This window comes from Frankliniella occidentalis, unplaced genomic scaffold, assembly GCF_000697945.3.
Source record: "Frankliniella occidentalis isolate FOCC.00 unplaced genomic scaffold, Focc_3.1 Scaffold627, whole genome shotgun sequence".
NCBI classification, from domain to species: Eukaryota; Metazoa; Arthropoda; class Insecta; order Thysanoptera; family Thripidae; genus Frankliniella; species Frankliniella occidentalis.
This window is the reverse complement of record NW_026267742.1, coordinates 54,640-76,856: the sequence shown is the minus strand read 5'-3', so window position 1 is coordinate 76,856 and position 22,217 is coordinate 54,640. Positions and strand designations below refer to the sequence as shown.

At 45.1% G+C, this 22,217-nt stretch overlaps 5 protein-coding genes and 1 non-coding gene across 6 annotated transcripts in view; 4 read left to right on the top strand and 2 right to left on the bottom strand.

Moving 5' to 3' along the window:
• The window catches only part of LOC113205660 (sodium- and chloride-dependent neutral and basic amino acid transporter B(0+)), a 15,855-nt gene extending 10,434 nt beyond the window's left edge, over positions 1-5,421 (top strand). The window contains exons 2-11 of the mRNA XM_052275452.1: positions 1,534-1,926; positions 2,004-2,047; positions 2,134-2,226; positions 2,351-2,516; positions 2,594-2,697; positions 2,779-3,016; positions 3,108-3,233; positions 3,330-3,527; positions 3,611-3,781; positions 3,885-5,421. Coding sequence (XP_052131412.1) covers positions 1,534-1,926; positions 2,004-2,047; positions 2,134-2,226; positions 2,351-2,516; positions 2,594-2,697; positions 2,779-3,016; positions 3,108-3,233; positions 3,330-3,527; positions 3,611-3,781; positions 3,885-4,184 — 1,833 coding nt within the window. The 3' untranslated portion in view covers positions 4,185-5,421. The remainder of the gene's footprint in view (positions 1-1,533; positions 1,927-2,003; positions 2,048-2,133; positions 2,227-2,350; positions 2,517-2,593; positions 2,698-2,778; positions 3,017-3,107; positions 3,234-3,329; positions 3,528-3,610; positions 3,782-3,884) is intronic.
• On the bottom strand, positions 5,403-6,739 carry LOC113205662 (uncharacterized). Its single transcript, XM_026421371.2, has 3 exons — positions 6,584-6,739; positions 5,950-6,179; positions 5,403-5,871 (listed from the first exon to the last, which is right to left on the bottom strand). The coding sequence occupies exons 1-3, from the start codon at positions 6,653-6,655 to the stop codon at positions 5,565-5,567; spliced, it is 609 nt and encodes a 202-aa protein (XP_026277156.1). The 5' UTR covers positions 6,656-6,739; the 3' UTR covers positions 5,403-5,564.
• A 76-nt stretch (positions 6,740-6,815) lies between these two features.
• On the top strand, positions 6,816-14,469 carry LOC113205657 (phosphoinositide 3-kinase regulatory subunit 4). The gene is made up of 26 exons (XM_026421360.2): positions 6,816-7,154; positions 7,251-7,431; positions 7,513-7,662; positions 7,755-7,927; positions 8,002-8,109; positions 8,219-8,345; positions 8,428-8,600; positions 8,686-8,925; positions 9,008-9,254; positions 9,335-9,411; positions 9,506-9,729; positions 9,815-9,963; positions 10,073-10,345; positions 10,435-10,614; positions 10,700-10,843; positions 10,939-11,027; positions 11,109-11,261; positions 11,377-11,474; positions 11,557-11,746; positions 11,904-12,116; positions 12,202-12,299; positions 12,518-12,616; positions 12,825-12,950; positions 13,028-13,203; positions 13,299-13,474; positions 13,563-14,469. The coding sequence occupies exons 1-26, from the start codon at positions 7,054-7,056 to the stop codon at positions 13,822-13,824; spliced, it is 4,227 nt and encodes a 1,408-aa protein (XP_026277145.1). The 5' UTR covers positions 6,816-7,053; the 3' UTR covers positions 13,825-14,469.
• A 283-nt stretch (positions 14,470-14,752) lies between these two features.
• On the bottom strand, positions 14,753-18,091 carry LOC113205664 (cilia- and flagella-associated protein 58-like). The gene is made up of 6 exons (XM_026421373.2): positions 17,953-18,091; positions 17,593-17,854; positions 15,919-16,362; positions 15,666-15,844; positions 14,942-15,578; positions 14,753-14,863 (listed from the first exon to the last, which is right to left on the bottom strand). The coding sequence occupies exons 2-5, from the start codon at positions 17,828-17,830 to the stop codon at positions 15,060-15,062; spliced, it is 1,380 nt and encodes a 459-aa protein (XP_026277158.2). The 5' UTR covers positions 17,831-17,854; positions 17,953-18,091; the 3' UTR covers positions 14,753-14,863; positions 14,942-15,059.
• LOC113205689 (small nucleolar RNA U3) lies at positions 17,073-17,279 on the top strand. Its single transcript, XR_003303381.1, has one exon. It is a non-coding gene; the product is annotated as a small nucleolar RNA U3 (small nucleolar RNA).
• Positions 18,092-18,594: 503 nt separating the features above from the next.
• Positions 18,595-22,211, top strand: LOC113205661 (differentially expressed in FDCP 8 homolog). Its single transcript, XM_052275453.1, has 9 exons — positions 18,595-18,950; positions 19,508-19,649; positions 19,967-20,105; positions 20,201-20,576; positions 20,664-20,828; positions 20,992-21,036; positions 21,266-21,507; positions 21,581-21,808; positions 21,902-22,211. Exons 3-9 carry the CDS (start codon positions 20,058-20,060, stop codon positions 22,151-22,153), a joined length of 1,356 nt encoding a protein of 451 aa, XP_052131413.1. The 5' UTR covers positions 18,595-18,950; positions 19,508-19,649; positions 19,967-20,057; the 3' UTR covers positions 22,154-22,211.
• The last annotated feature ends 6 nt before the right edge of the window (positions 22,212-22,217 follow it).

Sequence of the window (22,217 nt, the reverse complement as noted above, 5' to 3'; positions counted from 1 at the left end):
CAGGGCGGGCGCCGCCGGCCGTCGGCCCCCCTGGCGGCTCGCAGTCCAGGGCCTGCAGCAGGGCCGCCGGGGGGCCGGGCTGGACAAGGTGCTTGGCCACGCCGCGCCTCGCCGCGTCGCGCTCGCTCGGGCGCAGCAGGCGCAGCCCGCGGAGCCGGAGCAGAGGGGAGCAAACAATAACAGCAATATCGCACCGGCGCCACCGCCGCACCGGGCGACACAAACAAGGAAGGGCGATAATAAGAAAGCCGCAGTAGAAATGTTATTTTTCCCGCTTTATTTCCCCCTCGAGCCTCGAGCACCACCACCGGTCACCCTCCCGGAGAGCTGCCGTTGCGCGCGGTCCTTCCCCGTCGTTACGCCACACGGGTCCGTCTGTCCGCCCTGGCTCGGCTGTCCACCACCGGGGCGCGGAGCAGAGCCGAGCGACGGGCGGCATCGACGGCGCCTTATTATGCCTCGATAAAAGTACGAGGCCTGCGTCGTTGCTTCTCTCTCTCTGTCTCTCTGCCCCCCCCCCCCCCCGCGCGACCCATTCAGCCGGTGGAAGTGATTCCCCCGGCTCCCTCCAAGCAGTGCGTGCGCGCGCAGGACGCCGACGGACATGCCGGCCCTGCCTGCTGTCGCCCGCGCGCCCCTACTTGCCGTGCTGTTTTATTGCACTTCCGGCTGCTGCTGCACCGGCCGTGCCACGCGGCGCCGCGCTGCTGTAAGCGGAGTTGTAAGACCCGAAGCGTGGCGGGGCGGGGCGGGGCGGGGCGGCCCGGAGCAGCGACCTTGCACGTCGTAGTGGGCGGGGCGGGGCATGGTAATCACCTGCAGAGGGCAGGCCGTCGACTCGGCGCGTGCGCGAGCGCGTGGCCACGCGCGCAATAGAGAGGCACAGACTGATCTGCGCCTCTTTTTCTCCTCCTTGGGCTTGGTCCGGACGGTACACGGCGGCGGCCTCGGACACCACCGCGCTACCGCGACAAAGCCGCCGTTTAGTGCGTCGCTGTCGCTGCCCGTTCCTGCTCACCGACGACACCCTCTTGACGGATTGGCTGGAGGGCGGGGGTGGGGCGATGCCCGCGGGTGCGCTTCTCACAATGCGCCGCGGCACCCGACCGTTCGGCTCGCGGTGCGCGGTGTGGGAAGCGCCGCGGCGCTTCGTCGTGAGCACAATGCGGCCGTCGGCCGTCTGCGAGGACTGGCCTGGCCATTCACTTTGGCGGGATCGGGGAGCGGCGTCGTGGCGTGGCGGATCTGTTTGAATGAAGGGGGTCTCTGAGATTCGGGTCCTGCTCGACTAAACGAGGTGCAGCAGGTTGGAGCGGCTGAGGATTAAGAGAAAGGAGGGGGGGGGGCGTGAGTCTTCACATTTCACCGAGTCAGGGTCACGCTTTGCCTTGCGCGGTTGTCCAGGCCAAAGGGTTCTTTACTGTAAATACAAGCCTTCACCATTTTTTTTCTATCGTTTTTCTTTTTTTGTGATTTTATCCTCGATTATTTTCTGATTATTGGGAAAGGGGGTTTGATATACTCTGATTCTTTTTAGTGAAGTACCCTATCCCTCTTTCCAGGCTCAGATCACTTCACCACCGTCTTAATCTTTGCGCGTGGCGTGTATGTCTGTGTGCCTGTAGTTCAAGCGCTCCTTTCCCTGTCCCCGCAGGCTCCTTCCTGGCCGTGTACTGCGGGCTGTCGCTGCTGCTCGGCGTGCCGCTGGCGCTGCTCGAGGTGGGCCTGGGCCAGCTGTGCGAGCAGGGCGTGACGCGCGTGTGGCGCGCCGTGCCGCTCTTCACCGGCGTGGGCGTCGTCAAGGTGCTGCTGTCCGCGCTGCTCTCCGTGTACTGGCCCGTGCTCATGGCGCTGTCCCTGTTCTTCGCCGTGTGGACGGCCAAGGGGCCCCTCCCCTTCAGCGAGTGCAAGTACAGCGACGGAGCGGTGAGTGTGGTCCCGTCTATTTCGTCGAACGTAAACGCTCGATTCGTCATCTGAAATCTTTTTCGCTCTTTTGACAGGACGGGTACCTTTACTCGCGGACGTCCGGAGAGTCGTGCCTCAAGTGAGTCCTACAAAGCAATGCAATACCGTTTTCTTGTAATGGGCGCGGCTTCACTGCTAACTCCTCTACTTTTCCTATTTTTGCAGAAAAACTTTCCTGAAATCCCCAGCGGAGGAGCCCATGTGGTTCAGCGTCACGGCCACGTTCCTGTTTCTGCTCTGGACCATCACGCTGCTCTGGTAAGCATGTCGACTCTGCGACGGCGCCTGCCGGTTAGGCACCCCAAGCCGCTCGCGCGGTGACCCGGTTGCCTTCGCTCCGGGCCCCTGGGCCCCTCACTCAAGCTTCTCGCGTTGTTTGCAGCGTGTTCCGGGGCGCACGGACCTACCGCCGGGTGCTGAGCGTGCTGGTCGTGGCCTTGGTGGCCGGCCTAGTGGCCATGCTGGTGGACAGCGCCATGCTGCCCGGGGCGGACGTGGGGCTGCAGCAGCTGCTGAGGTTCGACTGGGATGCCCTGCTCAACGTGGAGGTGAGCCACATTCTTGTCTCCCCTTGATTTTTTGTAATATTCGAAATCAGCAAGCTTGTAATCAACATGTTTTTCAGACATGGTACTTTGCAACTATCCAAATTTTTTTCTCAACCCACATTGGACTTGGCAGTATTGTCACTGGAGCTGGACGTTTTTATTCTAAAAGCAATGCAATTTGGTAAGTCTAACATAAATAAATAACATTTCTATTATTTCATGTTTCCGCAATAATTTGCTGATCATATTATTTTACTTTTAGGACTGCATTTGCTCTAGTTTTGTGCAGCTTGCTTGTTGGTGTATTGTGGGTGGCTATTATTTACCTGAGACTTGGTCAATTAGTTCAGTCCAATCAATTGCGTCAGCTGGTTTCATCAGATATACCGGAAACTATGGTATTGACGTTGCTGTATGACACAGCAGCTAAAGGAAATTCTGATCAAACTGTGGCTGCTATAGGTTTCCTTTTAATAGTGTGTGCCGGTTTTGCCTCAATGGTAAGCAATATATTAATTTTAAGAATGTAACTAAATTTTAATTTTCTTGTCTTTCCTCTTTTTGTGATTAAATCATTGTGGCCTCTTTAAGGTTCCCTTACTGGATACAATACTTTCTGCAATATATGTGGAATCTAAGCGCCGTTGGGAGTGGTGGAAGGCTGCTGCTCTTTGTTGCATTCTAGGTTTTGTTCTTGGGGCACTCTGTATGCTACCTGTAAGTGTGTGTGTTAGTGTATTTGTAAATCTACAACCTTACTTCAAAAATTTGGACCATTCTATTTTATTTTCTTATCACTTTTGTTATTTACAGGAATTTCTCTCTCTTATCCATGTTCTGGATCATTACGTTGTGGGCCGTTTAGCACTAGCCTGTACAGTGACTGAATTAGTTGCCTTTGTATGGATATATGGCTGTGGTCCTCTGTACACAGACTTGGAATTTGTAGTAGGAAGCAAATTGGGTCCTCTTTGGAAGATCTTATGGTGCCTAGCCCCATTGTATCTCTTGGTGAGTTATCAATTGTCATGGTGTATTAGAGTGGCAATCAGTGGAGCTTTCTTTCTAAAATCCTGAAATGTTATTTGTTGCAGGCTGTTGAAGCCTGGTCTGTAGTTGTCATACCATGGGATGGACTAACTGGCAGGCACGATCCACCATGGCAAGTCTTGCTCGGATGGGGATTATATTTTGCTGGATGGGCTATTATTTGTGTAACAGCTGTGCGACAAGTCTGCATACAGGTTGACTACAATATTTGTCAGGTAATATGGGTGAATGAATTTCAATCTAGAATTTTTAGTTTTTCTTCTTTTTAGATGAGATTCTACTCATCCTCATTTGTGTTGTGCTAATTTGTCTCCTTAGAAATTTTTAAGTGCTGTGAAACCCTCTCGAAATTGGGGTCCTGCAGACCCTATCTACCGTCACTGCTGGATGCAGTGGAGAGATGCCACACCTGCAAACAAAATGGATCACACTTTAAGAAGAAGGGGAACCCGCGACTACACCCATTCTGTCCGAATGGCAACAGCTCCTGATCCCCTCTCACATTTTTCACATTTAGCTCCTTCCAGAGGGTCTGGTCCATTTTTTATTGACAGCAAAGCTGAGCTTGCCGAACATGTGTGCTGGCGTAAAGAAATGCTTGACAAACCTCTTCACTGAGGTTTTGCTAGGTAGCTGCAAAGTTTCCTATATGTACATATTAGATGAATAACTATAAAATAGGAAATAATCATATGCACGGAGTACAAAATGGACATAAAAGCTTGGCCTAGCACCATCTTGGATTGAAGCCCCAAGCAAGTTATGGTATATACTTCTATGATTTTGAAGAAACAGAATTCCAATCTGTACTTAAAACTTTTCAAACCAAAGATTTTTATGTAAATATTGTACTATATATATGTGTAGTGTATCTACTTATGAAATATTTCCAAAACAAGCCATGACATTGTAGACAATGAAATTTATCAAATTTGAATATCAATTTATAAGGATTTGTATTTTTAACTGCTGTCATCAGTAACTGAGATGCAGTTTTTTCTGTACATTAAGTTATTCTTCAGTCCCCTTTGCTGAGGCTAACTAAAGTTAGACTGATCTATTTCTATTATTTACTATTACTAGTCTGCTGTACTATCGTACTGTCTTATATGCATTTGTTAGTTCATTAAGATATGTTTTCAATTTTTTTCTAAGTAATTGTCAAGTTATTTGACCATATTGACACAAAAACCATTTACCATCCTGCTAAATGTCTTCTTCATCCTGAATCTAATCTTGCACTGTGAGCAAGCTGTATCAAAAAACTTCTGTGAATGCCTGGGGGACAGCTCAGGTGGAACTAAATTGTCACAAATTTGTCAATGACCCTCATTTGACAGCAAAATGAGCTCCTAGCCGCAGTAAATTTTGACTATTTGAGTCAAAATTAAGTCATTTTGACAGATGTGTTCTACCTGGGAGCCTTATTTTTTGGGGGAAGTGGCATCCACTCGAACTACAATTGTATGAAATGTTCATTAGAAAAAAGGTACTGAAGACTGTTTTTTTACTGCTAGTGTATTAATGATGTTTGTGCTCAAGCCAAATATGTGCCATGTGCAGGAAGATAGAATGAAATAAAACCTTAAATGGCTATTTAGAAAGTCAAACTAGGGGCTATGAAAGTACTATGTAAAGATTATTTGGCTTCTGCATAGTGTATAGAAAAAAAGTACCAATATGTCAGACAAAAGAAATAAGAGGTGCTATTGTTACAACTCATTGTGTTAGGTGCAAAGCAGTTTGGAGTCTGTTGCAGTTTTACCATATCACATATTGAATTACAATTTTTAAGCCTTGTACTCTCAATTAATATAAAATCGTGAAAACAATAAATTTCCCAGACCAGTTCAAATCTTTTTTATTGATATTCCTGCCAAGCTACAGACAGCTGAATTTTTTTTCTATAAAACATGTGCGCATTGGTTGTGCATTGGCAACATACTAGGGTTTATAAAATGAAACACACAATTATTGTTTAGTTGAGCAATAACATTATCATGGCTTAAACATGGTGAAATAGCTATCAAGACTTTGTTTTTGATTAGAGATATCATCGGACGACACACCGATTTTGTGGCACAACTGAGATAAAATTCTCCCATCTTCCAACGCATCATGCGCAGCAGTCGTGTCAACACCATAGTGATTCGCTAAGTCACTAAGTTTAAAACGATACCAAGGCCGGGATGGTAGCTTAGCTTGGAAAACCTTCACACTATCGACAAAGGTGGATACGGCTGAACGAAGCTCCTCAAGCATTCCATGCTTTAACATATCCCTTACAAGAAGGGGGAAATCAAATCTGCAACAGAAAATATTTGATGTGCTAAAATTAACAGTATATTCTTTTTTGTGGTAACAATTTGACAATACAACTTACCTATGGGCGTTATGGCCCATGAGAGTCACATTATCATGAACACTTCTTAAAAATTTAATGAAATTTTGCCATGCAGCTTTAGGCTGCAGGCTTTCGACTGCTCGCCCATTTTTGTAGAGGTCCCCTCCAACAACAGCTAAACCATTGATTTTTGTTACTTCTGATGGGATGCTATTTAACGGTTTGATAAAGAAATTGCAGCTCTGTCCAGCATCTGTAGTAGCAGCAATCTGAAATACAAGATAAACAAATGTAAAAGTAGAAACATCACAACAAAATGCAACTAAAGAATGCTAGGATTTAGTCTTAATCAGAGTGTACGCTCTTAATCACAGTGAGAAATAGAAATAGTAGAAAAAAACAAAAAAACTGAAAAACAAAAATTCATTCATAAATCTGCGCCTATTCTACTCCTGTACTGTGAGAATACGACCCCCTTCTTTCCAACTCTACCAGAAACAGTTCAGCACCCGAAACAGCAACAAATTCCTTAAAGGAAAATATCAAAAATATAACTATCCCAACAATGGGGGGCTTAGTCATGGGCATGTCGCATTCCATCATGTGCTCTTGTCTGAGAACAAACTTAAAAATATTTATATATAGAAAAATAGAATTTGATGAAGTTATATACCTGGATAATTTCGCACTTCCTCACATCCAAACCAGTGGTCTCCAGGTCGAAATACACTAGCTGCGAGTCCATGGCGATTCTTTGATTGTTGGTCGCTGTTCTCCAAAGTTCAAAACCTTTACAACCTATTCCCCCTCTCGAATTACACGACTTCCGGTCTTCTTATTATGAGAAATTTACAAGTATGAAAAGAGCACTCTCGGAACTCTTGAGATTGTTCTGCAAGGCGATGCTGTGCTCCATGTTTTTGTTTTTGCCATGGAACTTGGAACTTGACACTTAGGTTAAAAAAGAATTACGGATGTACGCAATATATTTTTGTGGTTTTGTATCCATTTTAGTGTAAATTGATGTGCAATTAGGAAGTAATCTTTCGCAAGGAAAGGTTCATTATGTGTAACAACGACTGACATGGTTCTCTCTTGATCTATACAATAGTGTTATAGAACTCCTTATTCCTGTCATTGACAATGGGCAACCAATTAGTTGGAATTGCACCTTCGCAAATTTTCCCTGTAGAGCACTATTTGACTGAAAATCAGCATTTGCAAAATCTTACTTTCGATGCCAAGTGAGTATTTCAAGTTCTAATAAATAAGCTGTAAGCCATAACCTGTTATTATTATTGTAATTGGCTTATATATTCTTTTCAATTGATTCTGAACAGCCTTGGCAGTACGAGGTTTTTTAAAGTTGCAAGAGCCGGTTCTGTGGAGGGCCTTGTTGTTGTGAAAGTATTTGCCATTCATGATCCATCACTGCCTCTCGCTGCCCATAAATCCAAAGCTGAGGTGATACGGGCTAAGTTAAGCTCAGCTGTCAACTGCCTGCCATTCCAAAGGGCTGTGGTGAGCATTCTCTTATAATCTTGTTATTGAATTATTATTGAATACGCCAAACTTTTAACACCTTGAACATTATCCTCACAGCTCACAGATAAAGCTGGTTTTTTGGTGAGAGAGTTTGTGAAGTACAGTTTATACGATCGTATGAGCACTCGCCCTTTTTTTACAAATATTGAGAAGAAATGGATAGCATTTCAAGTTCTTTATGCTTTGCACAAGTGTCATGAAGTGGGAGTAAGTTCAATTGGTGTCAATGAATGTTTTTATATTATACTTAACTTTGATTTGTTATCCTCTATACCTTCTCTTACTTTCAACTATATCAGGTGTGCCATGGAGACATTAAACTCGAAAACATTATGGTTACCTCATGGCATTGGGTGTTTTTGGTAGATTTTGCTTCATTTAAGCCAACTTATTTATCAGAGCACAACCCTGCTGACTTTTCATATTTCTTTGACACTTCAAGAAGGCGCACTTGTTATATTGCACCAGAGCGGTAATGAATAATCTTTGTGACATTTCTTTTAGAATTTCTGTTTCAATTTGATTTTTATATGTGCTGTCTTTCAGTTTCATTAAAACACTAGGAACAGAGCTCACGAGTGATCTACTACTAGATTGGAATAGAGATTTAGAAAGAGCCGATCTGACACCAGCCATGGACATATTTTCTGCTGGGTGGGTTGAATATTATTTATTATATTGTTATTTTAAGTTCTTTAAAAATAAAAATACAAACGTACTATAACATATTTTTTTTAAACTAATGTTCATTTAATTGTTTTAGCTGTGCTCTTACAGAGCTCTTCACTGAAGGCCATCCTCCCTTTGATTTTGCTCAGCTTTTAGAATACCGCACAGGAAATTACAGTCCTGACAAATGTCTTGATCGTATTGATGATCCTGATGTGAAGGTACTCCTACTTGACCAGTATCTTGACTAGTACATTGGAGGTATTATTTTTTTTTGTTCATTTGGACGGTCTTTGTGTTCAGGAACTTCTTCGACACATGATGCAGAGAGATCCTAGTATGAGGCTGTCCGCTGAAACATATTTAAGACAAGAGAGAGGTCGTGTTTTTCCTGAAGTTTTCTACACATTCCTCCAATCATACACCCTTGCCTTCTCAGCTGCACCAATATTATCAGCTGATGAAAAAATTTCAAGGTACTGCATTGCATTAGGTAGCAAATTATATTTCATTCCATTTGAAACTGTACATTGCTCTCACAAAGGTATTTTTTATTTTCAGACTGAGGAAAGATATAGACAACATTATTAGTATCCTTAGTGTAGATTCTGATATGGAGAAGAGCACCTCAGCTGTCTCAGAGTTGAATCTTGATTCCAATCCGGCTGCTACTAACTTGAATGAAGATAACTGTTCAGTAGAGGCTACAGAAAAAAATCAAACTCTTAGTTTGAAGGAAATCAATCAATCCTCTTCAGAGGCACTAGTAATTATAACAAGTCTTGTCACATCCTGCATAAGGTAAGAAATGCAGGTGGTGGAAATAAAGGTGACTGAAATTAAACAAAATATTTTGAATTTACCACGGATTTGTGTTCTTTAGGGGTCTAAAACTTTGTATGTCAAAAAGGCAAGCATTGGATATTCTTCTAATGCTCAGTGCCCATGCATCTGCTGAAACAATTCTAGACCGCATTTTGCCATATGTATTAAGCATGTTGCATGATCCCTTACCTCGAGTCAGAGTGAAGGCTCTGCATACTTTAAGCAAAGCTTTGCAGTATGTGAAAACAGTGCCTGTGAGTGATACAAACATCTTCCCTGAGTATATTCTTCCAGGTCTTTCAGTGGTATGTACTATGATTTTTTTATTTGTGTGCTTCTATGTCTAGTACTGTCGGTTAAATATTTTGCTTTTATTTTTGATCAGCTAACAAAGGACCAGGCTGTTATTGTACGTGCAGCATATGCTGAAAATATTGCTCAATTGGCAGAAACAGCTTTAAGGTATGCCCCCTACTTGTGATTATTTATTAACTTTCAATCAATACACCCTTACAATATCTTTCAAATGTATCTAACAAGAATATCTAATTTACAGATTTCTAGAGCATAGCCAAGTTTGGCAGAATGCTTATGGTTCAAGCTCAGGAGATGGCTCTGGAGAAGCACCAACACCTGATTATGAAATGGAGTTGCAAACACTACATGGAATGATACAGCAAACTGTTGCCACATTGATCACCGATCCTCAAAGTCTAGTAAAACAGACCCTTCTAGAAAATGGAATAACAAAGCTGTGTGTGTTTTTTGGCAAGCAAAAGGGTAGGAAGCGGGAAAAAAAATCTTGAATCAAAGTTGTATGATTAGGCTTGATAAAACAATTGTTTAAACTTCAAATTTCTTGCAGCCAATGATGTTCTTCTTTCTCACATGATCACCTTCTTGAATGACAAGGAGGATAAGCACTTAAGAGGTTCTTTCTTTGATTGTATTGTTGGTGTTGCTGCCTATGTTGGATATCATGCTTCACCCATCATATTTCCACTGCTACAACAAGTAATTAGATTTACCTATTCTTATTAATTATATAAAAGAGAAATTTGTGAAATTATGTAAATGGAGTTTGTCAGTTTTCTCTTTCACTAGTCTTATATTTACCCTACAGGGCCTCTCTGACTCTGAAGAACTGGTTTCTGTAAAAGCTGTTAATGCAATGCGTGCCTTAACTGAATTGGGATTATTGCACAAGAGTGCTTTGTATGAACTGCTGAACGATTGTGCCCCATTCTTAGTACATCCAAACCTCTGGTTGAGACATGCTGTTGTAGGTTTTATATCAGCCACATCCCGCTCCTTATCTATTGTTGATGTCCAATGCAAAGTTATGCAAGCTTTAGAACCATACCTACTTCATGCAGTCATCCAGCCAGATAAAGAGGTCTGTAAACATTTGAACATTATTTCATTTCACTTATTTCATATTATTTGAAATAAAATTTTGCCTCATCTATTTATTTTGTATTTTAGGTTTTGCTGCTGAATGCACTTAAACCTCCAGTGCCCCGTGAAATTCTGGACAGCATCTTAAAGTCCGATATAGATGTTCAAGTCTTTTTTGAAACACTTCAAGAACGCCATAATCAACGTAGTCTGGTCCGCTCTGGACATGTTCCACAGTACACTGAAATTCATAGTGGTCTTCAAAGTGTTAGTCATATCTTGAAAGCATTATTCAGTTGTGTTTTATTGCACAGCTGTAGCATTTTGTCTCACTCTTTTTTTCACTTTGCAGCTGTTTCGACGGTTAATTGATAAAGGAATGACTGAGGAAGTTGAGGATTACCTAAGTGCTATGTCCAAACATCTTGTGAAAATACAGAAGCACAGAAGTCACCATGATGTCTTTCTTATTCCTCAAGAAAGTAATACAGGAATTGTGAGTATAGAGGTTCTATGTGTGAGAGTATGTAATCCATCCTATTCAGTAGCATTTTTACTATCTTTCTATGATATTTAACTTTTTTTTGACAGATTGATCTTGCTAACACTCATAAAGCTCAAGCATTCAATGTCACTTTGGTTGCACAAGAACACACCAAAGGGGACTCGGTGTTATCCAGGTATGTAAATTTTCATTTTAATTTCTGAACTAATTGAGATAAATGAATTATTGCTACAATTAGCATGGATTCTTTCCTTAGAAAAAGTAGTGGAGTGACCCGTGTTGGTCGTCGAGGCCCAAGTGCCCCTGAACTGATGCCAGCAGCAATGAACAAAGAATGGCTTCATATGTTTGGAGGTGTTGAGTCAGGTGGTGCCATGTTAAGAACAGCAGATGGTCAACCTGTTACGGGGTAATGAGATATGTTACCCTTAAATATGCTCAAATAAGTCATAATTTTCTCAGTGGGTTTTTGAAATGTATCTCAATATATGTAATCACCCTTTATTTTGGAATTTTCTTTTCAGATCACCCCCTAGAATGATTCTTGATTCAGATATGATGCTCCCTCATCGAAGTTTAGATACTGCTGGCTATTCTCTGCCTGAACATTTCTTTACACAGTGTATGTATAATTTGTGATTTCAAAATATTTGCATCCAGTAAAGATGTACTCTTATCTCAATTTTAAACATCTTTATTTTTAGTTCGATGTCCACCATGTCAGATGGAACTCAAAAAATTAATTGAGCGGAAACAGGAACAGTATTCTTCTTGTGCTCGAACTCGCCTTGCTGCTAGAGACACTGGCTGGGAAACACCACTTCCTCCTCCAGGCTGGAGACTAAGAGGAACACTTGTAGCTCATCTTCATGAACATAGAGCTGCTGTGAATAGGTATACTTTTTTTTTACCTAATTAAGGAATTTATCAAGATATTTAATCTAAATTTTAATTAAATATATATAGTACCTAGTTTTTATTCAATTTTCAAAATAAACCTCCAGTCTGTATTTGTAACATGTATTCTGTATGAATTTTAATTTGTATTCAGACTCGCAGTCCTACCAGAAACCTCCCTTTTTGCAAGTGCATCAGCAGATGGTTGTATCAGAATATGGGATTGTTCCAAGATGGAGGGTAGAAATATTGCTAACCGTTCACGCATTACTGCAAACCGCCAGACTGGTCCTCTCATTGGACTAGCTGCTTGCCCCGACCAAACTTTAGCTGCTGCATCTCAAACTGGTGATGTTTTTGTTTTAAGGTAATCTTATGAAATGTTACAAGCAAGCTATTTTTATTATTTTAAAATCCTATCTTTGTTTAATTATTTATGTGTGTCTGCACAGAGTGGAAACAACTACCAATAAAACTCCAGTTTTGCAGTCAAGACAGCTAGATTTGCAAGAAGATGGATGTGCAGTTGATGTGGCCTCTTTTCAATCAGGTAAATTCATTTGTGCTCATATTACAATTATAATTCAGACGGTGCCTTGAAGTTGCCAGACTTTCAGGCTCCAGTAGACTTTAAGGTTACACCTCGGGTTACACAGTAAAAACCTATATTACAATTATAATTCAGACGGTGCCTTGAAGTTGCCAGACTTTCAGGCTCCAGTAGACTTTAAGGTTACACAGTAAAAACCTATTCCTATTATTTTACAGGTCCAGTTGTGGTGTATGCTACAATGTATGGTTCTATTGTGGGTTGGGACCTACGCCAACCAGGAACAGCTTGGAAGTTAGAAAATGATCTAAAGCATGGTAGTAAAATTTTGCTTACATTCGACACAGTATTAATACCCCTACATTCTATGTGGGAGATGTTTCAGGCATTCAAAAACCCTGTAGATGTGGCTTCATTATGCTCACACTACACTGAATTTGTTTAAATAAATTAATTATGCTCAGTCAATTAAAAATGTTATCAAGAAAGTCAACTTATTTATATTTTTCTCACTATCTATTCTAGGAGTGATCACAACCATGTGTGTGGATCCAAATGAAAGCTGGCTTGCCCTAGGAACGAGTAGTGGCTATCATATATGTTGGGATCTGAGATTCCAACTTCCTATCTCTACATTTTCACACCAAGAAAGTAAGTTAACAATTAAAATGATTACTGTAAAGTCTCGTTTTACCTTGGATTTGATTAACTGATGTCTTGTTTTCCAGATTCTCGTGTTCGCCGTCTTGTATGTCACCCAACTGAGCCATCCTGGCTTATATCCTCTGTTCAAGGAAATAATGAAATTTCTATGTGGAACATGGAAATGCAATGTCGTCAGTCAATGTTGTGGGCTAGTAATGCCCAACCCTTTTCTTCTAATAGTCATGATAACCAGCAAAGGGTAACTCATTATTGTTGTCTTAGCTTTCAAAGCTGTTACCTTATATCTTTAAAGTATTTTTAAATACTATCTATTTATTTATAATTTATTTACAGTCTCCAAATAGTGTATGTGCCATGTATGCTGGCACTGTCGACAAAACACCGTTCTTGATTGCTGGAGGTTCTGACCGACGCTTACGCTATTGGGACTTGGAGTCACATGTCAATTCTCACATAGTTGTTTCTGCTGCTCACAATGACAATCTCAATCCAGCTCATCTGATGTATAGGTTGGTATATTTGTAATTATTTTGGAAGGTTATTCTACTTATTCCCTCTGTACACATTGTAAATAATGAAACTTGCAAACCTTTTCAGGACTCGATTGATTGATGGAGTAAATGTCGTAATTGAAGAAAAGCAAACAAGACCTCGCACAACGTCAAGTGGTCCTGGATCGCGCGGTAGCACTGCTGGTGTTGGATCTGCGGCCAGTAGCAGCGAAGAGACACCTCGCCCTGGTCCAGAACAACCTCCTGCAGGTCACCAAGACTGGATTAGTGATGTTGCACTGTGCCAAGCCTCCCAATGCTTCTTGATTTCAGCATCTTGTGATGGTGTGATCAAGGTTTGGAAGTAATTTTAATTAAAGAAGATTTAATTTTGGCTGTGTGCATGTATTGCATCCCCTATTAATTTTGGGACCCAGGGATGTATGCATGTAAATGATTTTGTTATTATTATAATTATTATTGTTATATTTACCATCAAAGCATTTGTGATTTTTGTACTGTTGTCTTGTTAATGTGTACCTGCACTTCTTTGTGAGTGTTTAATAATCCCTAGTTGTGCTACTAAAGAGTAGCTATGTGTAATTTTATGGGATTTAAATCTATATACCCATGAACATTAGTGATGAAACAATCAAATGTATTTGATAATTATTTTAAAGTACTTGTTTTTGTACGTGGAAGGAACTTGATCAGTCTGTAGTCTCATATACAGTTCAATATCAAAGTATCCTTTACATTTTTCTACTACTACCACCTGGTCTGATCCTTTTTGGGCACTTTGAATCAATCAAAAAGTTGAAAAAGAAAGGGTTTGTCATGTGAAAGGATATTCAGCCAGTGATACCTCAAGAGAAACCAGTGGTACAGTTTTATTTTTAAAGATACAACAATGAATAAAAATAACAGCAGCTGTAAAAAACATGTTATGATTAATGAAATAATAAATAATTTAACATCATTCAATGATGATGTGTATGAAAGTTGTATGAAAACTAGGTGGTATTATCTTCTGCCACAATATTATGCCTCCTGCACTGTTCTGTTATCTGAGAACTCGTCTAGTTCTCTTGGAGGTTGCAATGATAAATTGTATCCCCCACCTAAAACTCTTGCTCTTCCAAGCAGCTGAGAGAGTGTCAAGCTACCCACTTGACAAGTTCCATGCAGCTCTCGCAATTGTTGCTCCCTTTTCTTCTGCAAAGGCAGAAATGTATTGTGAAGCAGTAACAAAAAATTCAAAGTTATATTAAAAACCATGCCAGTGGAATAATGTACCAAATGAAAGTATTTTTGTTTCAATGTAGCAATTTCCTCTTGTGCCTTCTGCTGCTCCACTTGGTGTGCCTCCGCCCTAGTCTCGTGCATCCGCACCTCTGACGACAGACACTACAGACGGGACGATACCATGACGCTGCATACCCTTCACGTCAAAGGTCAAAGATGGTCTGCCTCTCCTTCACTTACCTTCAACCGGCGGGCGCGCTCGAGCAGCAGGCGCTGGCACTGTTGCAGCTGGTCCTGGAGCTGGAGGCCAGGCGCCCTAGACAACTCGAGCTGCAGCTGAAGCAGTTTCTGCTCGGCCTCACGCAGCTGGGCCTCTCGCACCAGCACCTGTGCCGACTGTGCCAGCAGACGGCGCTGCAGCAGCTGCACCTTCATGACCAGCTCGTAGTGCGGCGGGTCGGTGCCCTGCAGCCAAAGAAATACCAATGAGTTGGACGCTGAGGTCTTCCCTGAGGCTCCCTGAGGTACGGCAGGTACCTCCCTCCAGCTTCCGCCAGCGGTGGACGTTGAGCGGGGTGTGCAGCTCCTCCTCCAGCGCGCGGCACTTGACCTGGCTGTGCGTGAGCTGCCTCGTGGTCTGGTACAGCTCCAGGCGGAGCTCGGCCGAGTTCCGGATCATGGCGGCCAGGTTCCTCTTCTCCAGACGCGTGCGCTTGATCTCGACGCGCAGCAGGCGCACGTCGTCCAGGCGGCGCGCGTAGCTCTGCCTCCCCTTGGCCAGCACGGCGCCCAGGATGCCCACCTTCTCGTGCAGTAGGCGGGCCTCCTCGTTGCGCCGCTGCAGCTGCGTGGCCAGCAGCGCCGTCTCGTCGCGCGCCTGCGGCAAGGCGAAGTTCGCTCACCTGGTAAACACCCCAGCTGCTGCGCCAGCTGCCGGTTTGCGGCCAAGGCGAGGTTCACTCACCTGTGCTAGCTGCCGGTTCGCGGCCTGCTTCTCCGCGGACAGCTGCTTGACCTGTTGCTGAAGACCATCCTCGGCCAAGCGCGCCGAGCCGAGGGAAGCCCGCTGCGTCTCCACCTGCAGCTGCAAGCCCTGCACCTGCAGGCGCAGGCTGTCGCGGTCCCTCTCGGACCTCTGCAGCTCTGCGCGGCCAAGCCCGATCGGGCGTCAGTGTCGGTCACTGGAAAGGAGCCGAGGCCTTGCAAACGCCACTCACCGCTACGGCTCTTGAACAGCATGAACTCTCGACTGGAGACCTCCTCCTTGAGCTGCGTGGCGTCCCTGCGCGCCGCCTGCAGCTTTTCCTTGAGCTCGTGGGCCTCGTCCCTCGCGAGCGCGAGCTGCCGCTCTAGCTTGTTGGCCTCGACGCGGAGCGAGTCGCCCTCCTTGCGGCGCGCGCCCAGCTGCTCCTCGGCCTCCTGCAGGCGCCGGCGCCCGCTCTCCACCAGCACCTGCAGGTGGAACACGTCGCGCTTGCTGCGCCGCACCTGCTGCGCCAGCTGCGCCGCCTGGGAGGTGCACTTGTCGTTGTCGCTGGCCAGCTGCTCCGCCTCGGCGGCCTTGGCGGCCAGCTCCTCCTCGCAGCGCTGCACCTCGAGGCGCAGCTGGGCCGACGCCTGCTCCACCTCGGCAGCCGACTTGCGCTGCTCGGCCAGTTCCACTGCAAAGGCACATTGTGAACCAAGAGCCCTAGGGCCCACCAGTCCCTACATATTGATTCCCGTACACACACAGCGAGTTCTCCGTTCTGATCCCTCTAGCGTGCGCATCCCCCACTCCCCCGGACTCCATGACGCCTGTGAAGCGCGGGGTAGGCAGCCCGCTCGCCGGCGGTTTGCACGGGTTGCCTATGCCGCTCACTGCAGGCGCCTCTTACTTCGCGGAGGGAAGGGCGAAAGTGGGATCAAACTGCGGATGTGAAATGTGGCGAACAGGGGAAGCCACTGTCTCTTTAGGTGGCAACGTGGTTACTGTAAGAGCATATAGTCGAGTTAATATTGGAGTACAGTGGAGTGGCGATATCTAATTTGTTTTTAATGCAAAGAGCTATGATCGTTCGGGGCTAGATAATCGCATTGTTGTGCCTCCCTAGGGGGCCCTAGGGCCTAGACCACCTAGACTTAGACTTGTGTTTGAATCGCTCCCGCCAAACTACTCTCGACGAGGTTCGCGCGCCATGCGACAGATGGCGCTGGTGTCACCCCTCGCGACCAGCTATCTATAGCTCGCTCCGGCTACCCGCGGCAGCGACAACCATGCTGAAAATGCTTCTTGCCTGGTCAGCTTGCCAAAAATCTTGTATTTATTGACTCGCGCGGCTGATCCGACACACAGCTACCATCCCTACCCCACTAAAACCGCTTCAAAGTTAAGACTGTACTTCACAGGATCATTTCTGTAGTACGTCTTCACTTCTCTCTACTCAACAGTAGAGTCAATGAAACCACGAGGATGAGACGTAGTCCACTTCCCTGAGCGTGAGGCAGACATTGAGTCGGAATAATTCTGATTCGCTGTCATCGATGATCGTTCACTATCTCTTCGGAGGTAGAGTGGGGGGTGGGCACTCTGAGTGGTTCCATTACATAGTAAAAATGATATTAGATAAATTCAGCGATATTTGTTCAGGCGCCTTGCGGGCCGAGCGGATCCGCCCTCCGCCCTCACCTGTGTCCTTTAACTCACACCCGGCTCAACATCAGCTTCCAAATATGACGGCTTGTCGGCTTGTTCAACCGAACTGGAGCCACCCATTTACTCGTTTCACGCCGTCAGGCCGTACCCGAAATTTCACACGTTGAGATTGGCGTGGCCCACACCTTACCGTGGCTCCCAATAGCTTGGGATCGCCTACCCCCGCCGCCCGCCGCACTCAACGTGTTCAACTTACTCTTGAGGGCGAGCAGCTGCCGCTCCGTGACGCCCTTGTCGCGGCCCAGCCTGTCGAGCTCGGCCTTGGCGGCGCGCTGCTGCTTGTCGGCCTGCTCGGCGGTGCGCTCGACCACGGCCAGCGACGCCTGCAGCCGCTCGCGCTCGGCGCGCTGCTCGGCGCGCCACGCCTCCTCCTGGCGCGCGCGCTTCTCGGCCGCCTCGCGCGCCTTGCTGAGTCGCGCCACCTCGATCCTCATCTTGGACAGCTCGTCCTCGCGCGTCTGGAGAGAAAGCTCGTCTGTTAGTGGAAGCCCTGCCCTACCGCAGGACACCCCCTGCACCTGAATCCGCCGCTCTCGGCGCCGGCCGCACCACATACCCGGAGCTCCGTGTTCTTGCGGTGCGAGTCGTGGATCGCCTTGTCCAGCGCGACGGCTTGCGTCTCCAGCTCGGTCTGCGCTCGGCTCAGCTTGGCCACCAGGGACTCGGTCTCCTTCGCCAAACGCTCGTTGGCCAGCTACGGTCACATTGGTGCTCAATTAGTACAAGGTGCAGCTGCCACACAAACGACCACCCCTTCATACTCGCCTTCTGTTCGCGGAGCGCCACCTCGCCGCGGTGCGCGTTCTTGTTGGCCTGCGCCAGCTGGAAGGACAGGTTGGCGGCGTCCGCAGTGCGCTGCTCCAGGTCGGCGAGCAGCGTCCGCACCTCCTCCTGCAGCTTCTCCTTGAGCCTGGTCTCCTTGGACAGCTCGTTCGCCTGCACCTCCATCTCCTGGGCGAGGTCCTGCAGCCGCTGCTCGAACACGTTCACCTGCTGCTCGAGCTCGGCGCGCGTCGCGGCCGCCCTGGCGAGCCGGTCCTTGAGCGTCAGCACGTCCTGGGAGAGCTTCTCGCGCTCCTTGGCCAGGCCCTCGCGCGTCTTGGCCAGCATGCCGAAACTGCAAGTAACGTACACTAGCTGTTGGCTCGCAGGTCGAAAACAACACCGCCTTAATTTCGAGTGGGGTGGGCTACTGACTCGTCGCCCTGGTCGAGGCCGAGTCGCGCCTTCTGTTCCAGGTCCATGTTGAGCTTGTTGACCTGGCGGCGCAGGTCATCCACCAGCTCCTGCAGCTCCTGCTCGCGCGCGTGGCTCGTGTCCAGCTGCCTCCAGGCCGCCTCCAGCTCCTGCCGCTGCTGCTGCGAGACCTGCTGTTCCTGCAGCGCCTGCTGAGCCAGCGCCTGCGTGCGCTCCGTGTCGGCGGCCACCCGGGACGTCAGCTCCTTGCAGGCGGCCTCGTAGCGCACCTTGGCGTCGTGGCTCTCCACGAGCATGTCCAGCGCGCGCTTGAAGTCGGTGCTGTACGCGGCCATGCCGGGTCGGCGCTGCATCTGGGTGAGTGTCTGTATGGACGAGGGTGGAGAATGGTGATGACGGAGTTATATTAAACACTGTGGTTGCCTACTGCTTTTTGCCCATCTCGTCCACTTCGTTCACCGTACCTTTCGTAGCTCCTGCTCCAAGGCAGCGAACACTGGGTCTGCCTCCTCGACCTCGATGGCCTCCTCTCCGTCCTTGTCGCCCATGGTGCCAGTTTGACCGGCAGCGCCTGTGCTGTGCAAACGCATTTTGTGATGCGGCAAAACGCGAACAGTGCACTATTGTGAAAAAAAATATTTGAGTGGCATTCAACTTGTGTGTTTTATTTGGACTGGGGATATGGTCTTAGATAAAGAATCTAGCTGCAGTAGTTGCCCTCTGCTCAGATAACACACAGCATTTATATAATACGACGGGAAGAAAGCTCACATCAGTATTCGCCTTACGCTTGGTCTTCCCCGTCCCATTTAAACTGTTGTATTTCCCCTTCTTTTACACGCTACCCCGTCAATGAAACGCACCCGACTAAATTTACAAGTACGCTACCTGATCTCGTAATTTCCAAATTCCAGTCGTTTCAGCACAGTGGTGGCGTCTGCTCCTCTCCCTGTTGCCCCTGGAAACCGGAGACCGGAGGGGAGGCCTGGAGTTTCTGTCTATTTGCAGCGCGGATTTTGGAGCATCTATTGGCACGTCTTCGGCTCATACCTGCCAGTAAGCATTGTACGCGCAGTCGCAGAAAAGCAGACAAAGTGTGTTGTGGTGTTGTGTTTGGGTTTTGTCCGCTTGAAGCTCACCTGTTTTGGAACACTTTTTAAACTTTCAAAATAAACCATCCATGTAAACTCTTGTTAACTCTAAACAAAATTCTCACTTGAAATGTTATTATTTGGCTGAGATTGACGCATCGTACTCATTCACTCTGCATCAGCTGATTTCAAGGTTGGGTTTACGGAAACTGTTCTTTGAGCTATGTTATTTAGTGTCACATTGAGTTGACATCAAATAATGGAGTCCCCTGAAACAAAAAGGGATGTGGGAGAGTGTGGGGCCGGTGTTGCGAGCACATCCAGCTGTTCATCTTCCATATCAGGAGCACTGTCAGATGACTCTTCAGAGAAAATGACCACTTATCCATTCTTGGATTCTGTTGAAGATGAATTTATCCAGGTACTTTTTCATTCTCTTTTATTTGTGTTTTCTTGTTTACCTCCCCCCAACCTTCCCATAAAAAAATAATAATGAGAAAAAAAATATATTTGCAGGCTGGACTAAACCTTACCACAGTTTCTGAGCTTACAGAAGCAGTCGAAAAATGTAAAGGGATGGTTCTTGATACCAAAGAATACTCTGAAGAACGTAAATGGCTTGTGCGATATCTAATAGAACTGCGACTGAGGCTTGAAGAAGCTCGTGAAGCAGAGGTTGAAAAGAGGAAGTTAGATCCCATTGGAACACCTGACTTGTCTCCAAGCAAGGACTCCCTTGTTTCAAATGAAAGAGATCAGAATAAAACAAGAGACAAAAGAATAATTCTTGGACATCATTTTTTTTTGCAAACACCTACTCGCATTGTTTTAAAGTGTGACAGATGTTGTACAAACATATGGGGGTTACTTCATCTTTGGTATGAATGCCGGGGTAAGAATTTTGTGGCACTGATTAACAGTTTAGAATTAGTACAGTTTTAACTATGATATTTCTATCTCTATTTTTTTTTTCCTTTAGATTGTCAGTATAAAGCCCATATGAGATGCCTTCAAAGAATCAGAAGGGAATGTGCCTTTGTTCGTGTGTGTGAAACTCCATACTTTTCTAATGACATATGTCCAGAAGCAGGCTTGGCTGCGCAGGGTTATCGGTGTTATGAGTGCAAAACTGTCATCTCACACAGTAAGTATTTTACATAATTATTCCTAGTACAAGTTTTTGTTATAACAAAGTTCATCTTTTAAATGCATGCTACTGAGAAAAATAGGCAAACTGAAGCAATGTGATGGAAAAATTAAGCGTTGAAATCCCCAAACTTTCCTAAGTTTTGTCTTTTTACATGCAGCCCTACCTCAAGGAATGTTTTTTCTTGGTTGGCGATTCTGGTCAGGTATAATTGATTGATTGTTTAGTCTTCCATTTTTAGAACCTATGTAATTGATTACTGTTACTTCAACAATCTATTGTAGTTTTTAAAAAACTTGTATCTGAGTGTGTAGGCTGTAGTAGTTGAATGCTTTTGTGTGTGATGAATGTTTTTCATGAAAGTATTGTAATGCAATACTTTTATTTAAGCTTTTCTAGGAAGTTCCTACTATGAAAAAATGTGTCTTTTGCAGAGAATGGATGGTGCGAACCTCGTCAATGTGATTATGATGGGCGATATTACTGCAACAAATGTCATTGGGATGCAACAGTTGTTATACCATCACGAGTCATTCACAATTGGGATTTTAGCGAAAGAAAAGTGTGCTGCAGTTGCAATAGCTTCTTGCGGTTGATGTTGAATAGACCAGTGATAAATTTGGATCTTCTTAACCGACAACTTTTCCAATTTGTTGTTGACCTTGTTACTGTTAAGGTAATTACTGCTTTTCAACATATTCCGTGTTCCCTTCAAGATTTTTCTATTTTAATTTGCTTGATGTTTTCAGAAACTGAGGTCACAGTTCCTTCTCATTAAGCAATATTTAACAACATGCCCCAGCAGTCTTCGAGAAAAAAACAAGAAAAAGCTCATATGGTCACTGAACTCTCATCTTATTGAAACTTCAACTGGAGTTTTTAGTTTGCAAGATTTAATTGATGTCCACCGAAACACAATTTTGCCTGTTCTCAAAGAAACTGCCTACATCTCAACTCAACACATACGGAGTTGTCCAGTAAATATTATCTTATTGATGTCAGCAATTTAATCAGAAAAAAAACACAAAAAAACAGACTACCCTAGATATATTGATTATTTTTGTTTCCAGGTGTGCAAATCAAAGGGTTACTTCTGTGAACTATGTCCTAGAAAGAAGATGAATGAAATTGACGATCAAAACCAAAACCAAGACCAAAATCGTGTCCTTTTCCCCTTTGATGATGCAGCATTTGTGTTTGTATGTGAAAAGTGTTCGGCTGTGTTTCATCGTGCATGTTGGATAAAGAGAAATATGGACTCATGTCCCCGCTGTGAGAGACTACAAGAACGTCGAAGCCTACTTCAAGAACCAATAGATTAATATATTTTGAAGCTAAAAAATGAAACCTTGTATTTCAAGTAAAAACATAAGATAATGATAATAT